This window comes from Silurus aristotelis, assembly GCF_946808225.1.
Source record: "Silurus aristotelis genome assembly, chromosome: 9".
In the NCBI taxonomy this organism is placed as follows: Eukaryota; Metazoa; Chordata; class Actinopteri; order Siluriformes; family Siluridae; genus Silurus; species Silurus aristotelis.
Genome location: NC_139582.1, coordinates 28,406,579 through 28,426,304, shown reverse-complemented (window position 1 = coordinate 28,426,304; position 19,726 = coordinate 28,406,579). Strand labels below are relative to the sequence as shown.

General features: G+C 40.4%; 1 protein-coding gene across 2 annotated transcripts; it reads left to right on the top strand.

The window, feature by feature from the left end:
- Positions 1-444: 444 nt before the first annotated feature.
- capn1b (calpain 1, (mu/I) large subunit b) lies at positions 445-19,455 on the top strand. 2 transcript variants are annotated; one of them, XM_083551177.1, is made up of 22 exons: positions 445-604; positions 5,329-5,575; positions 9,319-9,388; positions 13,847-13,965; positions 14,535-14,668; positions 14,745-14,913; positions 15,231-15,314; positions 15,411-15,496; positions 15,690-15,764; positions 15,867-16,027; positions 16,117-16,286; positions 16,372-16,383; positions 16,778-16,989; positions 17,142-17,181; positions 17,253-17,318; positions 17,420-17,477; positions 17,561-17,625; positions 17,744-17,812; positions 17,927-18,005; positions 18,345-18,458; positions 18,591-18,649; positions 18,772-19,455. In XM_083551177.1, the coding sequence occupies exons 2-22, from the start codon at positions 5,330-5,332 to the stop codon at positions 18,796-18,798; spliced, it is 2,115 nt and encodes a 704-aa protein (XP_083407303.1). In that variant the 5' UTR covers positions 445-604; position 5,329; the 3' UTR covers positions 18,799-19,455. The 2 variants fall into 2 exon arrangements, with proteins under 2 accessions (XP_083407303.1, XP_083407302.1); XM_083551176.1 differs by lacking the exon at positions 445-604 and adding an exon at positions 2,813-2,880.
- The last annotated feature ends 271 nt before the right edge of the window (positions 19,456-19,726 follow it).

Below are 19,726 nucleotides of genomic sequence, written 5' to 3'. Positions count from 1 at the left end.
TTCGTGTGCGGCGTTTACTATTTGACGTCAAACCTGATACGAGAATAATTTGCAAAAAAAAATACAAATCTGCATTGAATAAAGAACAATGTGTGACATGCATTCAGAATGATTTATTTAAAGTCAGATTTCTTTTTATATACACACACACACACACACACACACACACACACACACACACACACACACACAATATACATACACACACATAGTACCTAGATTTTTCTCTCTCTCCCTCTCTCTCACACACACACACACACACACACACACACACACACACACACACACACACACACACACACACACACACACACACACACACACACACTTGTCCACGTCTGCCTCCCTTTGGTGCACTAAATAGGGAACAGAATCGGTTTGGGACCGGATTTTTTTTTATATTAGTCACTGTGAGGCCACGCCCCCAAAGGGTGGGGCTGCGCAGTGCAGTACACTGATTCTGCTTTGTGTGTGTGTGCGAGTGTGAGTGTGTGTTTGTGGGTGTGTGTGAGAGAGAAATGACTTCATCGAACCCCTTTTAACTTAAATTCGTGTAACCAGCTGGCTGCTGGTCGCCACAGGCAAATCCGAGCACCCAATAGTGGTAAGTTTTCATGCTTCCGGTTTCTGTTTTTATTATCATTATTAACTTTGTGATGACCATGGGGCTGCACCGGATGTTTTTTTTTTTTTAAACATTGTAATAGCTGAATAATAGGTATTTTTTTATATGTCTGTACGTTGTGTATAACATTTCTTTTTATATATATATTTTTTGCCACGTATATAAGTTATTATATTTCCCCCCAGATCTTATAATATTTAGTTTCGGACCCGGATGATTCAATGCTGCCGAATATTTTGACCAAATATGCCTGGTTTAAATCCCCGGATGTGTAATCGCTAAATAGAGCTGCACGCGAATGTCAGCGGAGGGATACGTGCATTTGCATCGCATATAAAAGCCGAGTCGAATAACGGCAAGACGCGACCTAAAACAGTGCGCACGGCAGTTCAAACAAAAACAACACTTATTTGTTTTTTTGGCAACAAACATAATGTATAATAATAGTAATAATAATAATATCATAATATCAATATCAATAATATCAATGTCGAGTAAACCCCCCCCTGCGGCCTTGTTGAATCTCGGTCAGAAAGTGTGGGTCTATTCATCGACTCTACAAGTAGATCCGGTTGAGAGGATTGACTGATATGAATTAAATGAATATTGGAATCTGTAGGTTTAGGAGCGAGTCTATAACGCGTGTATAATAACATCATAAACCAAACTTGTTTTTGATAAATGCAAGGAGACTGAAGCGGTCCGCCGTTTCACGTTAATGGAAGGAGTCTCCAGTGCAAGTGTTTTTGTTTTCCCCCTATAATGTAAATAGGGAAGCAGGTATGGGACCTGCCTGTTCACGTGGATGTAACGTAAGCGATAACGAGAACGAACCCGTCTCTAAGCGCCACTAGAACGCAAATTAAAAAAACTACAATAACAGTCTGTTGGTGGATGGTTTTAATCTCTAACTAGGGATTACAGCAGGCTTTGTTACTTTAAGCGATAAGCAAAGTTTCCACGAATGGCGATAAACCTAAATTGAACAGGTTCCCACGTTTGATACCTGGGGAGCTGTTTGGACACTTCCACAGAACTCGATCAAACCTCTTTAATTCATGTTTAACACTGCAGTTTATTGGAAGCTGAGGACTATTAATTATTCCCCCCAAAAAAGCATCATTACTAAAGAAAAAGTTGAATTCCTTTGTAACGGGTTGTGTGTTGTCCAGGATTTATCAGCTGCAATAAATCTTCTGTAGGTTGGAAGATATCTGGGAGGGGAGAAATTCGCTAGGAAGGCAACTCTTATCACTAAAGTTTGTGTGTGTGTGTGTGTGTGTGTGTGTACACTGGAAGTTGCTGATTCACTGATTTAATCAGAGACGAATCGATCAGGGCCGAAGTGCTTTGTGGTATATTGCAGTCTGCTTATGTTTTTAAAAATAGTCCACAAAATTCAAATAGTGGGATAAATACCTTAAAAGTGTTCCTCAGGTGACATATATTCTGTAAAAAAACAAAAAAATCCAATGAAACTATGACATACAAATGTTTCTAAAAGAAAAGAGGCACAATTCCTGTTATCCAAGATGGCCGCCATTCACAACAGTACATATTTCTGTGAGGAAAAATTTTATTTTTGTGGCTACAGACACACTGTGTGGTGATATATAAAAAATCTGTGATTTTACCGACGAACCGAATGTGTTTTTTGTGGGGAAAAAGTCTTTTTTTTGAGGAATTTCCATTACTAATGGTTAGCAACATAAGCATCTGTACAAAGGCTCAGATTTCAGACATGTTGTGGTTGGTGTGAGTGGAAATGTTTCTCTATGTGGAGAAAACAATGAATAAATACAATTATTCTCAAATTTCTCAAAAGATTATTATTTTTTTGTTTAATTACGATACAATATTTAGGCAATTGAAAGAAAGTTCTAGAAATATTCCACCTAGAACGTGTGAATTGAGACACTTTTGAGACTCTGATTTGCAAAATACAATGCAAAATGGTCATGTGTCATTATATAACATTATAACAATAGATATGTCATGTATGAGGTTTCTCTGAGTGCCTCAAAACACACACAACGCTAAGTACTTATAAGTCACAATCTGAATCATGTACATCATTCATTTATATGTTTCAGCTGCTTCACTGAAATGATTCTTCTTCCATTTCTTTATGGTTATTCATGTTTTGTGTGGTGTTTTTTTTGGTTTTTTATTCGATTTTATTTTGTTTAATTTCGCTCTGTGATGAATTCAACTTCTGTTTCTTCTAAGCCTGCCGCAGCGACGAGGAACTGCAGGTACACGTGTATATATATCTTTTCCGAATATTACGTCTCTTTTCAAAGCAAGCTTGGCAGGTACAAGTCTTTGGATTGAACAATATAAAATTATAAATTTTTTTTGGTGTGAAGAGACTCCAGTCTTAATCGTTTCCAAACAAAAAACACTTGTTGAAAAGTTGATAAAATAATAGACTTCAGCAACAAAGTTTTTTTAATAGCCTCAGCTACCCTTTAATGGAATTCTTGGGTGGCTATTCTAGCAAACTGGAAGTGGAATGAGTGTAAATCTTTCAAACACCATCGCGGAGTATCCTTCGATTCTGCGCAAAATTTTAGAGCGTAAGCTAAACAGAAAAATCGCTAAAAGAAATCGCTTCTTTGAGCTCCCTCTACTGCCTGTGAAATGGAATTACAATATGTGCTCTTGGAATTTGATTGGAAATCGATTAATCTTTCATTTTATTATCCCAGTAGGTTTGCACATTTGGGCGTTTTTTTTTTAAATAGGTAATTTTTTAAATAATATGCGAAATAATCGGCATAATGCAAGGCAGTTATCCTCATGCTGTGAGGTGGTGGTGGTTGATGTTGTGTACTCAAGGATCGCAATATCTTGCTGGCTTTTCTGTCCTTTAAGTGCACAGTCCACTTCTACTGCTTTGTTTTATCGAGCGCCGTGTGTTAAAAGCTTTCTGTCATCTGCCATTTTAGAGAGAGAGAGAGAGAAAGAGAGAAAGAGAGAGAGAGAGAGAGAGAGAGAGAGAGAGAGAGAGAGAAGGAGTGTGTATATGTGTGTAGGAATGTAAACGCTGTGCTTGCATGATTATAGTTGTGTATGTGCTGAATGCCTGTAATAGCAGTCCACACACACACACACACACACACACACACACACACACACACACACACACACACACACACACACACACACACACATTGTTCAAAGCTGTCTGTCTGAGCCACCCAGTCTGATTTTTCTACAAATGCACTCTGATTTTTTTTTTAACACTGCATACTTTTCCTGTGCACATCTTTGTGTATGTCTCTCTGACTAACACACACACACACACACACACACACACACACACACACACACACACACACACACACACACACACACATGCTCTCACAGTCCCACCGAATCTGTTTTTTCTATCTCACTTTTACTTTCTGTGTCTTACAGTTACATTATATTGTTCTCTCTCTCTCTCTCTCTCTCTCTCTCTCTCTCTCTCTCTCTCTCTCTCTCTCTCTCTCTCTCTCTCTCTCTCTCTCTCTCTCTCTCTCTCTCTCTCTCTCTCTCTCTCTCTCTCTCTCTCTCTCTCTCTCATACACACTCAGCCTCAGGCCTGTTCACACCGAAAGCAGCACAGCTCATAATCATTCAGACTTATCATATACAAGTGATTTTGTTATGGCCATTAAGGGTTTGGAATCAAAAAATAAATTACAAAATCTCATGGGAAGTTCCTCATGTCTGTGCAAGGAGGGGTTTCGACGTGGTTCCAAAACAAACCGTGGGTGTATTCACATCGCTTCAACAACAGCTACAGCTGTCCTGTATAAGCATACAGTCAGTGTAGAAAACTATTGGCACCCTTTCTGGAAAAATAAGTTCACATTCCCTCATGTTCCTCTGCTTATTCTATAATAACCCAATCAGCCAATCATATTGCTGGTCAGGCATCTACCACACAAAGTGGTGCAAAAAACATAAACCACGAGCAGGATTTGCTGATAAGATTGGAAGGTTGTGGTAATCCAAATAAGCACTCTTTACAACCGCAGGCGAGCAGAAAAGCATCGCCGAAAGACACAACACACCTAAGCGTCGAGTTCACACCGACAACCGCAGGAAACGATAAACATGCGATTGGCTGCTCGGATAATTCAATTACTGAAAACTTTACAGGGGTTTTCAGTTGTGACAATGTTTTTAAGATGCTTATTTTTATATATAGTGGGAAAAATATACATAAAATTCGACCAGAAAGTAGAAAACTTTGGAGGCGAGTTTAAGAATTGCACCGTTAGGTTGGTCTTTGGTTTGTCAAGTTTCCAAATGAGCTGTGTATTAATTACGAGCCGATTACTTGTTTTTAAAGGGAAAAAATACAATGATCTAATATAACTATGTAAAAAGTGTACAAACATAATTATACACCATCGCAATACGTTTATGCTCAAAATAGAACTTTATTTTAATATATATATATTTTAAATATATTTTTTTTTCAAAATTTTTTTTGAGGGGGGGGGGGGGGGGGGGGTTGTTTATGGCGTGTTCCAATAGTTTAGAAAAGGAGTTGTTTGTCTTTATTGATTCGGTGTTAACAGGCCTTTATGCACTGACTGCCTTTTGACATACACACTTACTGTCAATTCTTACACACACACACACACACACACACACACACACACACACACACACACTCAGACGTGTCTCTTGTGTCCCCCTCGTAGCATGTACGTGTTTGGAGGGATGTCGGCGAGAATTCATTACGATCGCCTGCGTGCGGAGGGCGCAGGCAGCAACGATCGGGCACTGCCCTTCCTCAACCAGGACTACGAGGCACTGAAGCAGGAGTGCTTGGAAAACGGCATTCTCTTCGAGGATCCATGCTTTCCGGCACGTCCACCATCGTTGGGATTCAAGGAACTTGCGCCTCACTCGTCTAAAACACGTGGAGTCGAGTGGAAGCGGCCCACAGTGAGTCACGTTATCTACTATGTATCTAGCTAGCTCAAAAAAATCTGGATAATCATCATCATCGATGAGGAAACAGGAAAACTAGGCATGTTCATGTATAGGCTCAAAGACACGCCCCCCTCTTCTCATATACCTATCAATTGAAATTCTAAAGAAGGAATTACTGTTTATAACTGTTGTAACATAAGTACAAAAGGAGAGTCATGCGGAAAAAGGAAATACACCATTCTTCTGTTCAGAGTTTTAACTTAGCAGGGCCTAAATACCAGTAGTGTGACTATAAACAAACTAACACCACAACACGTATTTTGTAGTCACAAAATGTAAAACCTGACAGTTTGGTTGTTCGGTGTCCTGGAGCACTCAGGTATGTGTCTCCATCTTTTTAAGAAGAACAAACATTAGACATGACCTCATAAAAGCAATTGCTGCTGTTCATCATTCTGAGAGGGGTTATAAGGCCATCTCCAAATGATCAGAAATTCGCCATTCTACAGTAAAAAGGGTTGTTGAGATCTGTCCAGACAGTTGCCAATCTTCTCAACAGAGAACGCTGACCCTCCCAGCAAATAGTCAAAACATTAGATATATATATATATATATATATATATATATATATATATATAACAAAAATACTACATCACGTGACCTGCAGGCCTGTGACTGGATGACTTGCAAAAGAAGAAACCTTTTTTCAGAACGAAAACTCCTTGGAGATGTTTGGGCATCGCGCATTGTTCGGCGAAACCTAAACACCGCAAAAGCCTCGTCCTTTTCGTAAAGCGTGGGGGTGGTAGGATGATGATTGCGGGTTTGTTTTGGAGTCACAGGGCCTGGAGAAACTTGCAGTCGCTGACACAATTCCATTTAGTCCAAGACTGTTCTTGACATTCCGGCCAAATCTGACAGCTGTCCAATATGAGCTTGAAATTGGATCATGACAACAAGTGCAATGATAATTGGGACACTTCGAATGAGATATGTAAGAATTGTCCCCACCACTGTGGGTTAAATTAATGGGGGAAAATGTATACATATTAGAACGGGTTGTGGTTGTGTAGTGGCCTGAGGTTTTATATATATATATATATATATATATATATATAGCACTCGGGGAGACTATGCATTTGTTATGCTGTTATAAAGCAACACAATGTTTTTCAGTTTGGTTTAAGGCACTCGAACAGCTCTGGGTTCTGTGAATAGTTTCAAGAATTTAAAGTTCTAGTTGGATATGATCAACATTTGCCATAGTTGTTAAATAGTTTTCTATAAATATGTCCTCGAAGCAAAACGGTATCTAGTGTGCATACATCACTTGGCTTAAACCAGTTCCTCTCAGGCTTTACTCGAGCACACAGAGTGCAAAAGTCCCACTGTAGGGTTTTTCTCTTGTGGTCAACATGATGATGAGCAGCTCCCCCAACAACGGTTCAGTCAACACACGATGTCTGGTTGTTGTTGTTTTTTATATTGTAGTAACATTTAGGAGTCTCAGGTGTGGCAGGTTTTAGAAATACTTTTGATTGGTGTGTCTCCCAGACGTCCCATAATCTCTGAGAGGTTTTTTTTTGTTTGTTTTTAAACAAAGCAAACTTGGAAAGTGTTCAAGTGTTTCAGGAAGAGGAAGGTCTTAAACCGTCGCTTGGACTCCGCTGTTCGGACATCTAGGGGAAGTTTATTTCACCACCTCGGTGCCAGAACAGATTGAGCCTTGAAGTAGACTTACCTTTCATTCTGAGAGAAGGTGGTACCAGTCGAGCAGTGTTGGAGGATCTTGGAAAACCCTGAGATCCTCCAACACCTCTCTTTTAAAACCAATAGCTCTATGGCCGTCCACTAATATTACCTTTTGACTTTTGTTTTTTCAAACAAACCAGTAACCAGACCAAAAATTTTTTTAAACCCCCCCCCCCCCCCCCCCCCACACACACACTTGCATTCCTCCTGAACATCTGTTTTAACTCTCTACTTATTAAACAAAATTACAGACAGACAGCTACATACTCTTGATTTTCGCTTTGTGTTTTGGATTGTGTTGTGGGTATAGGCCACGCTCGCTTTTCCAATCTTTTCTTTTTGTTTTATTTTCCCCCACATTTGTGACTCATAAGGGGAAATAGGCAAGGGAAAATGAGCTGTTATGGAACACTCAGAGGTTCCTCTGCCCTTGAGTGGTGCACACACACACACACACACACACACACATTGTATTCAAATACGGAACAGCATATGAAAATTGAGGTTGTGTGTGTGTGTGTGTGTGTGTGTGTGTGTTAAGCCTTTGCTTAGAGACACACATTATGTCTGCATGTGTAATAGGTGAAGCTTCAGGCTGCACTTAAAAGCTCAGCTACATGAATAAATGATGTGTTAGTTATATTAGGTGGGGTGTTTTTTTTTTTAAGCTAGTATGATTTTGTTTTGCTCTTTGTGAAAAAACATTGTAAATCAGCACTTTTAATACCATCCAGACTATTGTATTGCAACAGGTTGACACGTTCCTTTTTTTTTTCTTCTATGGAACACAAGCGAATTGGAAGAAAATCGTGTCCGAATGCGAGATGCACAGAATGCACAGAAGAACTTGTGTAAGATGGAGAACATTTGAGAAGATGCTATCAGTCTGCTTCACCCACGCCGTCAAACGTGGGATGAACTGGATCGCAAGAAAGAAATCTCCAGCTAGCGTAGAACAACTCAGACAAGAGCAAAGTATTTCAGACGAATGTTCGGAGAAACGAACTGCCCGGATGGCGAGAGCGTGTGAAGTTGTTTTTCAATGAAAATAAAGTCAAATATCATTTATATATTTCTTTGGTCAAACTAAACCTTCATACCGGTAAATTCTATATTGCATAGAAACGAAAGATATAGGTGCTGTATCTTTAACTAACTTGTAACAACAATGTAACTATATAGATTTTTTTTTTTTTAATGATGTAATTCGCTTTTTGGTGGAATCACCTCCTGTACTTTCGCTTTTAGTTTATATACTCGTCTCGTCTTTTATCAAAACATCATGTCATCTTAAGTCAACTACAAATGTTTGTCATTTAGTCTTTTCTTTTTTTTTCTTTTTTTAATTTCTTTTATAAAATTTGCATTGTACCGAATTTAGCCAATGACTAGTTTTCATCTGCGATCCCTTGACAGATAATAATAAACATAGAAACCCACAAACATATACAATAAAATAATACTTAACAATAATACTTATACACATCCTATCAGAGCCAATAAATAAATAAATAAATAATAATAATAAAAAAATCGGCCACAACCGTATTAGCGTTGAGTTGATTTTAAATCCGATTTTTAGTTTGAATTTAAACTTGTCAATAAATGAACACATCCTCATGTCTTCTGGTAGAGGATTCCAGTGACTAGTAGCTTTCGCTAAAATGTTAATCTGCCACTGTAATATTGACTGATCGCTCCTAAAACGATACACCGTCTGTCAAAAGTATTGGGACACACGGCTTTTCCAGCCATATATATTTGGTTCTTTCCCAAACTGTTTGCACAAATTTGGAGGCACACAATTGTATAGGACGTTGGGGGGGGGTTCTAGAATGGAATTTTCCCTTCGCTAGAACCAGCATGACAAAACCCCTGTGCACAAAGCCCAGCTCCATGAAGATGTCCTTCACATGGGTTGGAGTGTCAAAAGTTAGCGAGTGAATGTTTGTAAAATATAACTTTACAAAACAAAATATGTTTTGTTTCTGGTTTCGTTTCAGGAGCTGAATACTGATCCTCAGTTTATTGTGGGTGGAGCCACCAGGACTGATATCTGCCAAGGAGCTCTGGGTGAGCTTTTTATTTTTTATTTAGAGATATATAATGAAAATGTATTGAAAACTGTAAAAAAAAAAAAAAAAGAATCTCTCTGTCTGTCTGTCTGTCTGTCTTTCTGTCTGTCTGTCTGTCTGTCATGCTCTGGGCGACACGGTTAATCCTTCAAGGCAGGATTTTGCCGTCTGTCCTCAAAGGTCCTTTAGAATCAAATCCACAGCAGAGGTTAATTAGGGTTTTCTTTTTTGGCACTGAGTGTATGAAAAAATTCCTATGAAACACACCCCGGACAGTCCGTGTACTGATAGTCCCACATTTATATTTAGTACGTGCCGGATGTTTGCTGACCAAGAACAAGGTAAAAACATTCTATCTCGGGTGGACCCGGTCCTGACAGGAAGAGAGGAAAAAAAACAGCACTTTATTCTAAAATAAAAAACCCTGTCACTGTTAGTAGTTCAGCTTTTTGTTTTGTATTTTTATTTGTGTGATCGTGAGAAACCAGCACGACAACAGTCAGAAGCAGTAGCGCAATAGTAGAACTAGTAGTGTTTATATTAGTAGTAGTGCTAGTAGATGTGTTCATATTATTACTAGAAGTAGAAGTAGTATTAGTAGTAGTATTAGTATTAGCAGTTATACTAGTAGTTGAATATTTAGTATTAGTGGTAGTAGTAGTATTTGTTATAGTACTCATATTATTAGTATTAATAGTGGTAGTAGTAGTAGTTGCATATTTGGTATTAGTAGTAGTGGTAGTAGTATTATTGGTAATAGTAGTGGTAGTACTAGTGGTTTTAGTATTATTAGTATTAGTAGTAGTGGTGGTGGTAGTAGTACTACTAGTGGTTGCATTATTATTATTAGTAGTAGTACTAGTAATATTATCATTATAAGTATTAATATTATCATTATTATTAGTAGTAGTAATATTATCATTATTATTATTATTATTAGTAGTAGTAGTAGTAATATTAAAAGCAGTGGTTGTAATATAATAATAATAATTATTATAATTTTTTTATTATTTGGAATGAATAGTAGTATGGAGTCTCCAGTGTCAGTTGTAGCTAGGCGAGGTAGCTATAATTGTTTTATTTGTGTGATAAACGAACCAGCAGCAAGACGACAGTGCAGTGAGTCTGAATGTAATAGGTGATCTGAATTCTTCTGTAATAAAACATAAAGCCCTTTTCGGAAGGATGACATATACACAAGGCCTTGGCGTAATTATCCTGCTTCACGGGTTTTCCTCTGTGATTTTCCACGTCTTTTCATATTTCCTTTTCTTCGTCTTTTACTCGACCTGTTGTGACACGAACCATCCGTCTCCTCAAAACACACAACCGGACGGGAGTTCGAGGAGACTCCTGTAGGAGACTAGTCCTAGTCCTGCCTACTGCTTTATTGGCTCACAAGTTTCCGCTTATCCTTATTACTGAGCGATCGATCCTTTCCCGAAATATGTGAATATGTTGGTGTAACTAGCGAGAAATTTGGAGCTCGCGGAGCTTGGTGCGTTGTCCTTGTTAACGGCATGAAGGGATCCTCCCGGGCAATCTCAGCTTCGCCCTTGCGTAATTTAGGGTTTGGCTGAATATCATAGGGCAAAATTGAATGTGGGTGGTGTGCCAACGGTCATGGAACTCAGGAAAAGCCTCTGTGTGGCGTGCCAGTTGTGTGAACTGTGTGTAAAAGGCGACCAGAGGGGCTTTATGATGGTCAGAAAAAAAGATTTTGCCCTTCAGACTGTTGTTAAAAAAAAGAAAAGTGTAAACTCTCCGAGTGTGTTTGGTGTGTGTATGTGTGTGAGAGTGTAAGAGAGTACGAGTGTGTGTTTCCTGGGCGTGTGGTGTGCTGAGCTCGCTGCCTGAGCGATGAGTCACAGACAGAGTTGTTGCAGAAAAGAGCGCTTGGAGGTTTGGCTGCGTGCCATTTTGTGTGTGTGTGTGTGTGTGTGTGTGTGTGTGTGTGTGTGTGTGTGTGTGTGTGTGTGTGTGTGTGTTTTCAGAGAGCTTGGACAGGGCGGAGAATGATTTTGTTAAGCTGTCATAAATTTGTGTTTATTTTTTATATGTGTTGCATGAATGTTTGTGCGAGTGTGTGTTTCATTACTGTGTGTGTAAGAGTACGGGTTTCATTCCTGTGTGTGTCTTTCACGTGTTTGTATTTCGTGGGAGTTTGTGTTTCATGAATGTGAATGTGTTTTATTAGTGTGTGTGTGTGTGTGTGTGTGTGTGTGTGTGTGTGTGTGTGTGTGTGTGTGTGTGTGTGTGTGTGTATGTGTGTGTTTGATGGGAGCAAACAGGATGGCAGTACGGAAAATGGGTTAGGACTCATTGCCAGTGCTAGGCATTGTCCTCTCTCTCTCTCTCTCTCTCTCTCTCTCTCTCTCTCTCTCTCTCTCTCTCTCTCTCTCTCTCTCTCTCTCTCTCGATTTTATTCTCCCTCTCATTTGCTCTCCCTACTGGTGCTCGGAGTTACTGCAGGCTGTTCAGCAACAGATTTCTGTCACCAGTAGCTCCAGTGACATACAACATATATATATATATATATATATATATATATATATATATATATATATATATATATATATATATATATATATATATATATATATAAAAACTTCCATTCAAAGCATGATGCTACCACCACCATGTTTCTCATATCTGTATGGTTGGTCCTTGAATGATAAGTTAGCTTGGGTTTTTTTTTTTTTTTTGAGAAAAGGCTTCCATCAAGTCACCATGCCCTGTAGCCCAGACATGTGACGAAGACGTGTGATTGTTGTCCTACGCACCAACGCTTGTCAGATGTTCCTCACAGCTCCTCCAGTATTGCCAAAAGCCTCTTTGCAGCCTCTTTGATTAAGTAAATTTTTCATGGGACGACCTGTTCTCGCTAATGTCATTGCGTTACCCCGATTTTCTCAAATTGTTTAATTATTATTATTATTATTATTATTATTTTTTATTATTTTCATTTCAGTTGTTTCTGAATTAGAATCTGTTCTCCATGTCCCAGGCCAGCTTAACATTTATTTGACACGCCTCCTTGATTTTATTTCCTGTACTACCGTATTCAATGTACAGCAAAGTACATGCAGATAAAATCTCTTTAAAAGATAAGCATCATAGGATTTCAGGAGAACCTGTACCCACTCCTGATGGTCAGTCACTGGAACTAGGGGATTTGACTGTAAACAACAGAAAAGACCAGCCATTCACTGGAAACGTTCTGTATCTAGTGAACGATCCAAACGATTCCGAGGAACTTTCCAGCAGACAGGAGCCATCGCATAAGTGGGAAGTAACGATCCGATCTAAACTCTCGGGTAAATGCGATCATACATTTAGTAAACACTTTGATGCGCCTGCCAAGTTTACAGCACCCATGCATTCTCATACTTTCCTTCGCGTGTCCCAGCAGGGAAATGGGGGAGGGGGTCGCCAACTGGCGCATCACAGTCCGGCAAAGAAATGTATGCGCTCAGACCGGGCGCATGGAAAAATACTGTAGCAGAAGAGATCGCTTGTGTGTATTTAAAAAACAAACAAAATAAAGCATGAACAAGAACAGCTTCTGTTGCAGATCCTGTACTGCAGCCAGTCAGTGTTTTTATTCATGGACGCTAGTCAAAATGTTTTTTTTTTTTTTTACACAGTTGGACCTTGCTGAACTTTAGTCAAATCCCGGTGGCTCCAAGTAAAACAAATATCTTAAAGACCATTGAAACTAAAAGTTAACTCCAGCTCCCCTATGCAGACATTTTTTATAGAGTGCTTCATTTTACCCCATTGTTATTCCCACAGAAATTCCTTGTTGGTTATTCATCCACGTAAGTTGAAAATGCTAGCCAGTATTTTTAAGGCTGGAGCAATCCGAGAAGGCAGGAATGTTTTGAGAAAATAAAACCACACTGGTGGCCATCCTTTGAACGCCTTGTAGGCGTTCCATTGCTGCCCTCTAGTGTATGGAACACTACAAATGCATGTAACCCAAGCCATCTCTCAGCTTTGCACGCTGTTCTGGAGAGTCTAGAAAAATTTTTGAATGAAGGACACCACAAAGGAACACATACTGACTAAAATCATTTAACGAAATAGACATTCAGTTAGTTTTTTTCTCTCTTGAAAGTGCGTACACGTGTAAATACGGTGAGCCAGCCAGGATACAAGCGTCAACATTCTGACGGTTGCGGCCAGAAACGTGTACAAAAGATGCCGTGCCATATGAGTGCCAATACAGTTTTGGGGTTAACAGCCTGAATCTGGTTGGTTCAAAGGTTACATGTAAATAAAGTAAAAGCCTTGCTAGTTTTCTTCTGTTTTCTGCTTGTTGAAGGAGTTTTTGATGCAGTTTTTTCCCATGCCTCCCCCCCCCCCCTCTAAGAAAATGACGGTAGAAATTGTGGAATTCGGTTCGATTGATTGATTTTGATGACCAAATTGTCTTTTCACTTCATTTCCTCAGGCGACTGCTGGCTTTTGGCTGCGATTGCGTCGCTCACGCTCAACGATAAGCTCTTACTCAGGGTGGTTCCTCATGGCCAGAACTTCACGGATGACTACGTTGGGATTTTCCACTTTCAGGTACATTCAGTAAAACAAGTCTTGTTTGTTATTTAGATCATGAAAAACCTTTACATTTACCTCAGAGTCACGGTTGATACCGGAATTTCTAAAATACACACTAAAAAGCAGAAAAGTTTGGCACAATATTTTGCATGGTGGTTGTTGGAGGCTCACTGGTTGAGGGTGGCCAAGACTAGTGCGAGGCGTTTCCAAAATATTAGAGATGAGATCAAAGCGGTTGCATTCATGCTATGTCCAAATAACCGTATATTACTCTTGTAAATTACACAGCCATCCGCCAGAAAAAAAGGTGTGGGTCTTGTTTTGACAGTCTGTTTATTGGCCAAGTGGAAAATAACACTCAACAATCTGCCAAGAAAATGTTCAAGCCACAAAAAAATCATGAATGACTGTAATAAACATGTCGAATAAACCACTTATGTTACATTAATGTTGATGTAACACAGGAGGGGTTCTCATATATCATCACAATTCTCAAATTTGAATTGAGAAGAATTGTGCTGAGTCAGGAGTTATAATTTTTTATTATTATTAGTGCTACAACATTTTCTGCCTGTGACACACAGTTCTGGCAGTTCGGCGACTGGGTGGACGTCGTCATCGACGACCGGCTGCCCGTCAAAGATGGCGAGCTCTTGTTCGTGCACTCGGCGGAAGGCTCCGAGTTTTGGAGCGCCCTCCTGGAGAAAGCCTATGCTAAGTAAGCGTCTCCATAACTCCCAATTGTAAAGAAAACCCATGTGCCAGCCACTTACTCAACTCCGTTTGCATTTCAGGCTGAACGGCTCGTACGAGGCTTTGTCCGGAGGCTCCACCACTGAAGGGTTCGAGGATTTCACAGGCGGCGTGTCTGAGATGTATGAACTGAAGTCTGCGCCCAGAGATCTGCCACGCATCATCACCAAGGCCCTGGAGCGAGGGTCGCTTCTCGGCTGCTCTATAGACGTGAGTGTGTCTCTACTTTCTCCATTTACAGGATGTATGTTTGGGGAAAACATTGGTCTAGAGTCACGGTTTAACCTCCTGGCAGAGGTAAACATGGTTTTGGGCGGTTTTGTGTGTACAAGCTTTTATTTAATACCCAAGGGATGTTGGACAAAAGGCAATAACAGAGGTTCTAGTAATTATGAAATGTTTTGTTTTTTTCTGCCTGTGGTTTTCTTTCACCTTAGATATCCCACTGGGTTTTCAATAATTTCACCACATACATTAGAATTCGTAAATTTTTTGCCTAACAAGAAGTAATGTCTTGTTATTAATAGATCACTAGTGCTTTCGACATGGAAGCGGTGACCTTCAAGAAGCTGGTAAAAGGTCACGCCTACTCCGTGACGGGACTCCGAGAGGTGGGTCAGGATGCGTTGCTGTGGTATTGAGCTAGCTCTGGAGTCATAGGATCTAGAAGCAGGAGAAGAAAGATGTGTGTGTGTGTTTGTTTGTAGGTGGATTACCGTGGTAACAGAGAGCGGCTGATCCGTATACGGAACCCATGGGGGCAGGTCGAGTGGACAGGGGCGTGGAGCGACGAGTGAGTCGAGCCAATCAGAACCAGTCTAGCGATGTAGAGATTGCTAACTGTAGCTATTCTGTATTAGTGAACACATTATTTCTGGTATATAAAAAACATTTCATGAGCAGATTTCTGATGTGAAACAAACACACAAAGTCTTTATATGGTGAAAATGAAACGTGCTGACACCGCCGTGCTTCTTTCGTTGCAGTTCATCCGAATGGGACCAGATTGATCCGTCTGATAGAGAGGAGCTGAACTGCAAAAAAGAGGACGGCGAGTTCTGGTGAGTCCCGAGGGGACAGGGCGTCGTTTCAACAGTTTACGTTTAGTTTTTGCGTGAGCCACACAAAGAATTGAATCGGAATCTCCGTTTCTGTCCTGTCAGGATGTCGTTTCAGGAATTCAAGCGGCAGTTCTCACGCTTGGAGATCTGCAACCTGACGGCGGACGCGCTGAGCGACGACAGCCTGAGCTTCTGGAACACTATCAAGTTCGAGGGCACCTGGAGAAGAGGCAGCACGGCGGGGGGCTGCAGGAATCATCCCAGTACGCAGCACACACACTGATGATCTGGTGAACATTATATATTACTGACTGTGTGTACAAGTTGTCATTTCTGCCTGTCCGTCCATCAGACACGTTCTGGATAAACCCACAGTACAAGATCACGCTCCTGGAGGAGGACGATGACCCTGACGATCCCGAGGTGGCTTGCAGTTTCCTAGTGGCACTGATGCAAAAGGACCGGCGGCGCTACCGCAAACAGGGCCAGGACATGCAGACAATCGGATTCGCCATCTACGAGGTCAGTCGTCGAAAGAAAACAAGTGGAAGTATTTGTAAAAATGAGGAAATCGTGCTAACAAGCGATTGTTTTTTCTTTCTCGCAGGTCCCAGAAGAGGTAATCGCCTTGCCTGTACTGAATTCCAGTTGCATTTGGTTTGGCAGAACTGAATTGACGAGCGCTTTAATCACTTTATTGCCATTTCATATGTATATAATCTAGATTTTTATTTTTTTTTTGTAAATTATAAAGAAATCCACTGCATAATTTTTTATTCTGCAATTTTTTCTTATTTTGGTCTGTTTTATTCTTTTTTTTTAATTTCATCCTATGTCAATTTGATATGAATAATACGGTTGCTATTATTTACGATTTTGGACAAAATTTTTTTTTTGGGATAGAGCACTGGTTGTCAAATGATATTATTGCTCTTAGCTAATACCAAAACAAAAAGTGGTCGGGGCTACGACGTCGCTAATGGACACGCGTACAAATGTTTGTCGTTTCTCAGAGCCGCGGTTGCCAGAGCGTTCACCTGAAGAAGGAGTTTTTCCTGCGCAACTCGTCCTGCGCTCGTTCGGAGACCTTCATCAACCTGCGCGAGGTGAGCACGCGACTCCGACTGCCTCCCGGCGAGTACCTCGTCGTGCCTTCCACGTTCGAACCGGGAAAAGAGGCCGACTTCGTTCTTCGCGTGTTCACAGAGAAACAATCCGAGACCGAGTGAGCGGCTTTTGAGATATTAGTTCCTTTTGTATTTTCGCAATACGGATTCATTAAACAATGAATATTTGAATTCGGTTTTACCTCAGAAACAATGATTTAATTGATCATTGAAATCAGAATGTAACAATTTGTACGTTTCTCCGTTTCAGAGAGATGGACGATGAGGTCGAGTTCACACTGGGTGAAGAGGTAAGGACAAGACGCACCAAATCCTTGTTAAAGCCAAAGACTTGTGTTTATGTCTGTTTGACATGTTTTAGGAGGACATCACCGAGGACGATATCGACTCCTCGTTCCGGAACATGTTCGCTCAGCTTTCCGGCGAGGTAAGATCGCCTTTTTGCCGTCTTTGTTCATTCTGCAAAGCGTAAAAAAAAAAAGCGAGTGGTGCTCGATCGCGGTAATGCGACACGTCGTCTCTCTGTAGGACATGGAGATATCGGTGAATGAGCTGAGGACCATCCTGAACAGAGTAGTGTCCAAACGTAAGCTTGGGTTTAATCCTGTTTTCACGCCTTTCTGTGTTTGTGAATCACTGGTAACAAATTTTTTTTTCCCCTCTTCCCAGATCGCGATTTAAAGACGGACGGGTTCAGTATGGAATCGTGCAGGTGTATGGTGGCCCTCATGGACGTATCCGGTTTTCGCTTATTATTATCAAAGATTCTTAAGTGAATTCGTCAAGTGTTTCTGACATGATACATGATTCTTTGTTTAAAAAAATAAACACCTTGACTCAGCTGCTTCTCAGAAAGACGGAAGTGCACGCCTGGGACTCGTGGAGTTCCAGATCCTGTGGAATAAGATCAGGAAGTGGCTGGTGAGTCCCAGCTAGATACAGAAGAATGTATTCCTGTGTGTATCGTACATGTAAACGAATGAGGAATAAAAAAACAATACGATGGCAGCGTCAGAACTTCTCTTCTCTGTGCAGGGAATCTTCCGGGAATTCGACCTGGACAAATCGGGAACCATGAGCTCGTACGAGATGCGATTGGCTATGGAGTCTGCGGGTGAGGCGATGATGATCGTGTGTTTGGTTCTGTAAAAAGAAAACAAAAAAAAACGTCTGAAAGCAGTGAGATTGAAAACAAGCAGGCAGCGTTTTGTTTTACTGATACTTGAAATTTAAATAACTCATTTTAATTGGCTGGAGGGACGGTAACCGGAATAGCACACAGTTCCAATTCCACACTGAGGATAACAGCTATTGTAGACATTTGTAGGATACTGGCGATGGACATAAAAGGTCGCACGCACAATGGGTTTCAATTGTACCCGAGTATTTTGCCCAAACTTCCTGAGTTGTTCCTCGGTTCCTCAGATATCTAATACCACTTCTCCATTTCCAGGTTTTAAGCTGAACAACAAGCTGAACCAGGTGCTGGTGGCGCGTTACGCCGACCAAGACACGATCGACTTCGACAACTTCATCTGCTGCCTGGTCAAACTCGAGTCCATGTTTAGTGAGTAACTTCATTTTATTTTCTAAAGCGGTTTTAGTTGTGCTGACGCGAGAGACGTCCTTCCAAAAAACGTAGAATAAAGAGTCAAATCTTGACCGTAACAACGAGTTTGTTTTTTACTCTCCCGAACAGGAGTCTTTATGCAGATGGATAACGAGGGCTCCGGGGTCGCAGAGCTCAATCTCCCTGAGGTGGGTTCCGTGTGTACAACTTTTACCAAAGAGAAATCCTTTCTTTTTATTCGTAAATACCACCGTTGTCTCGTCACTCAACTCGCTTTTGAGACATTAACGCATGTCTGTGTCGCTCGCAGTGGCTGTACCTGACCATGTGTGGCTGAGCCTCCGGAAAATTCCGGATCGCCGACGGTTCCCAGGGACGCAGAAGAAACGGTCCATCCTGCCTTAACCACTTCACCGCTAACTACACATCTCGATCACCTTAATACGTTCCTGACTATGCAACAGCTTAGTACCTAAAATCGAATTATAATTACATTACCTAGGTTTACGTTGCACTCCACACACACACACACACACACACACACACACACTCAAACAGCTGCATGTATAATGAAGGAAAGCAAAGGAATCTTGCATGTCACTAACATTATTTTGTAGCCTTTTCGTAATCTAGAATATATATATATATATATATATTTTTTTTTTCTCTTGTTTGGAAATGTTTCATTTGGTTGAAATTACAATCGCATACCACTACACATTCATGAGATGATCCAGTACATCGTATATCGTACAGTATAAACGCATTTATGTCGCTGGATAGAAATATCCATAAGTTTTACAGTTACAATCTTCGAATATGTATCAGAAAACCAGGGATAATAATCCTATAGGCTGTTTATCACGACGTGACCCACGATATCGGTGTGTTTGTGCAAGCCGAACGAAGCCTTAATGAAGATCACGTTACAGTATTTCACTGTAGGATATTTACTCATACGATGCTGCTTAAACAATAAACTTATGATAAAAGTAATTTTTTTCTTCATGCTGTTTTAATGCTGTCAGTCAAATCCAAAATGGCCACCTGTTTCCTACACCATTATAAACTATAACTGCTTTTAAAATGTCTTTTTTTTTTTTTTTTTTTTTAGTTTCGTTTCAGTTCTTTCCGAAGTCGCGGTTTGTTCAAATCGTTTAAAAAAACCTAACTTTTAGTTTCTAACATCTTATAGTTTCCTGTAAAAAAAAAAAAAAAAAGCGTGGAAAATCTTGAATCTCTGGAATCGTCTTTGAGACACACAT

What these genes read in the sequence shown, in the direction of transcription:
- capn1b (XM_083551176.1), top strand. Translation starts at nt 2,828, where the DNA reads ATGAATTCAACTTCTGTTTCTTCTAAGCCTGCCGCAGCGACGAGGAAC. An exon ending in CTGGAGAAAGCCTATGCTAA is followed by an intron (nt 14,669 to 14,744) that starts GTAAGCGTCTCC and finishes TTTGCATTTCAG; the next exon opens with GCTGAACGGCTCGTACGAGG. An exon ending in TCGCTCAGCTTTCCGGCGAG is followed by an intron (nt 17,319 to 17,419) that starts GTAAGATCGCCT and finishes GTCTCTCTGTAG; the next exon opens with GACATGGAGATATCGGTGAA.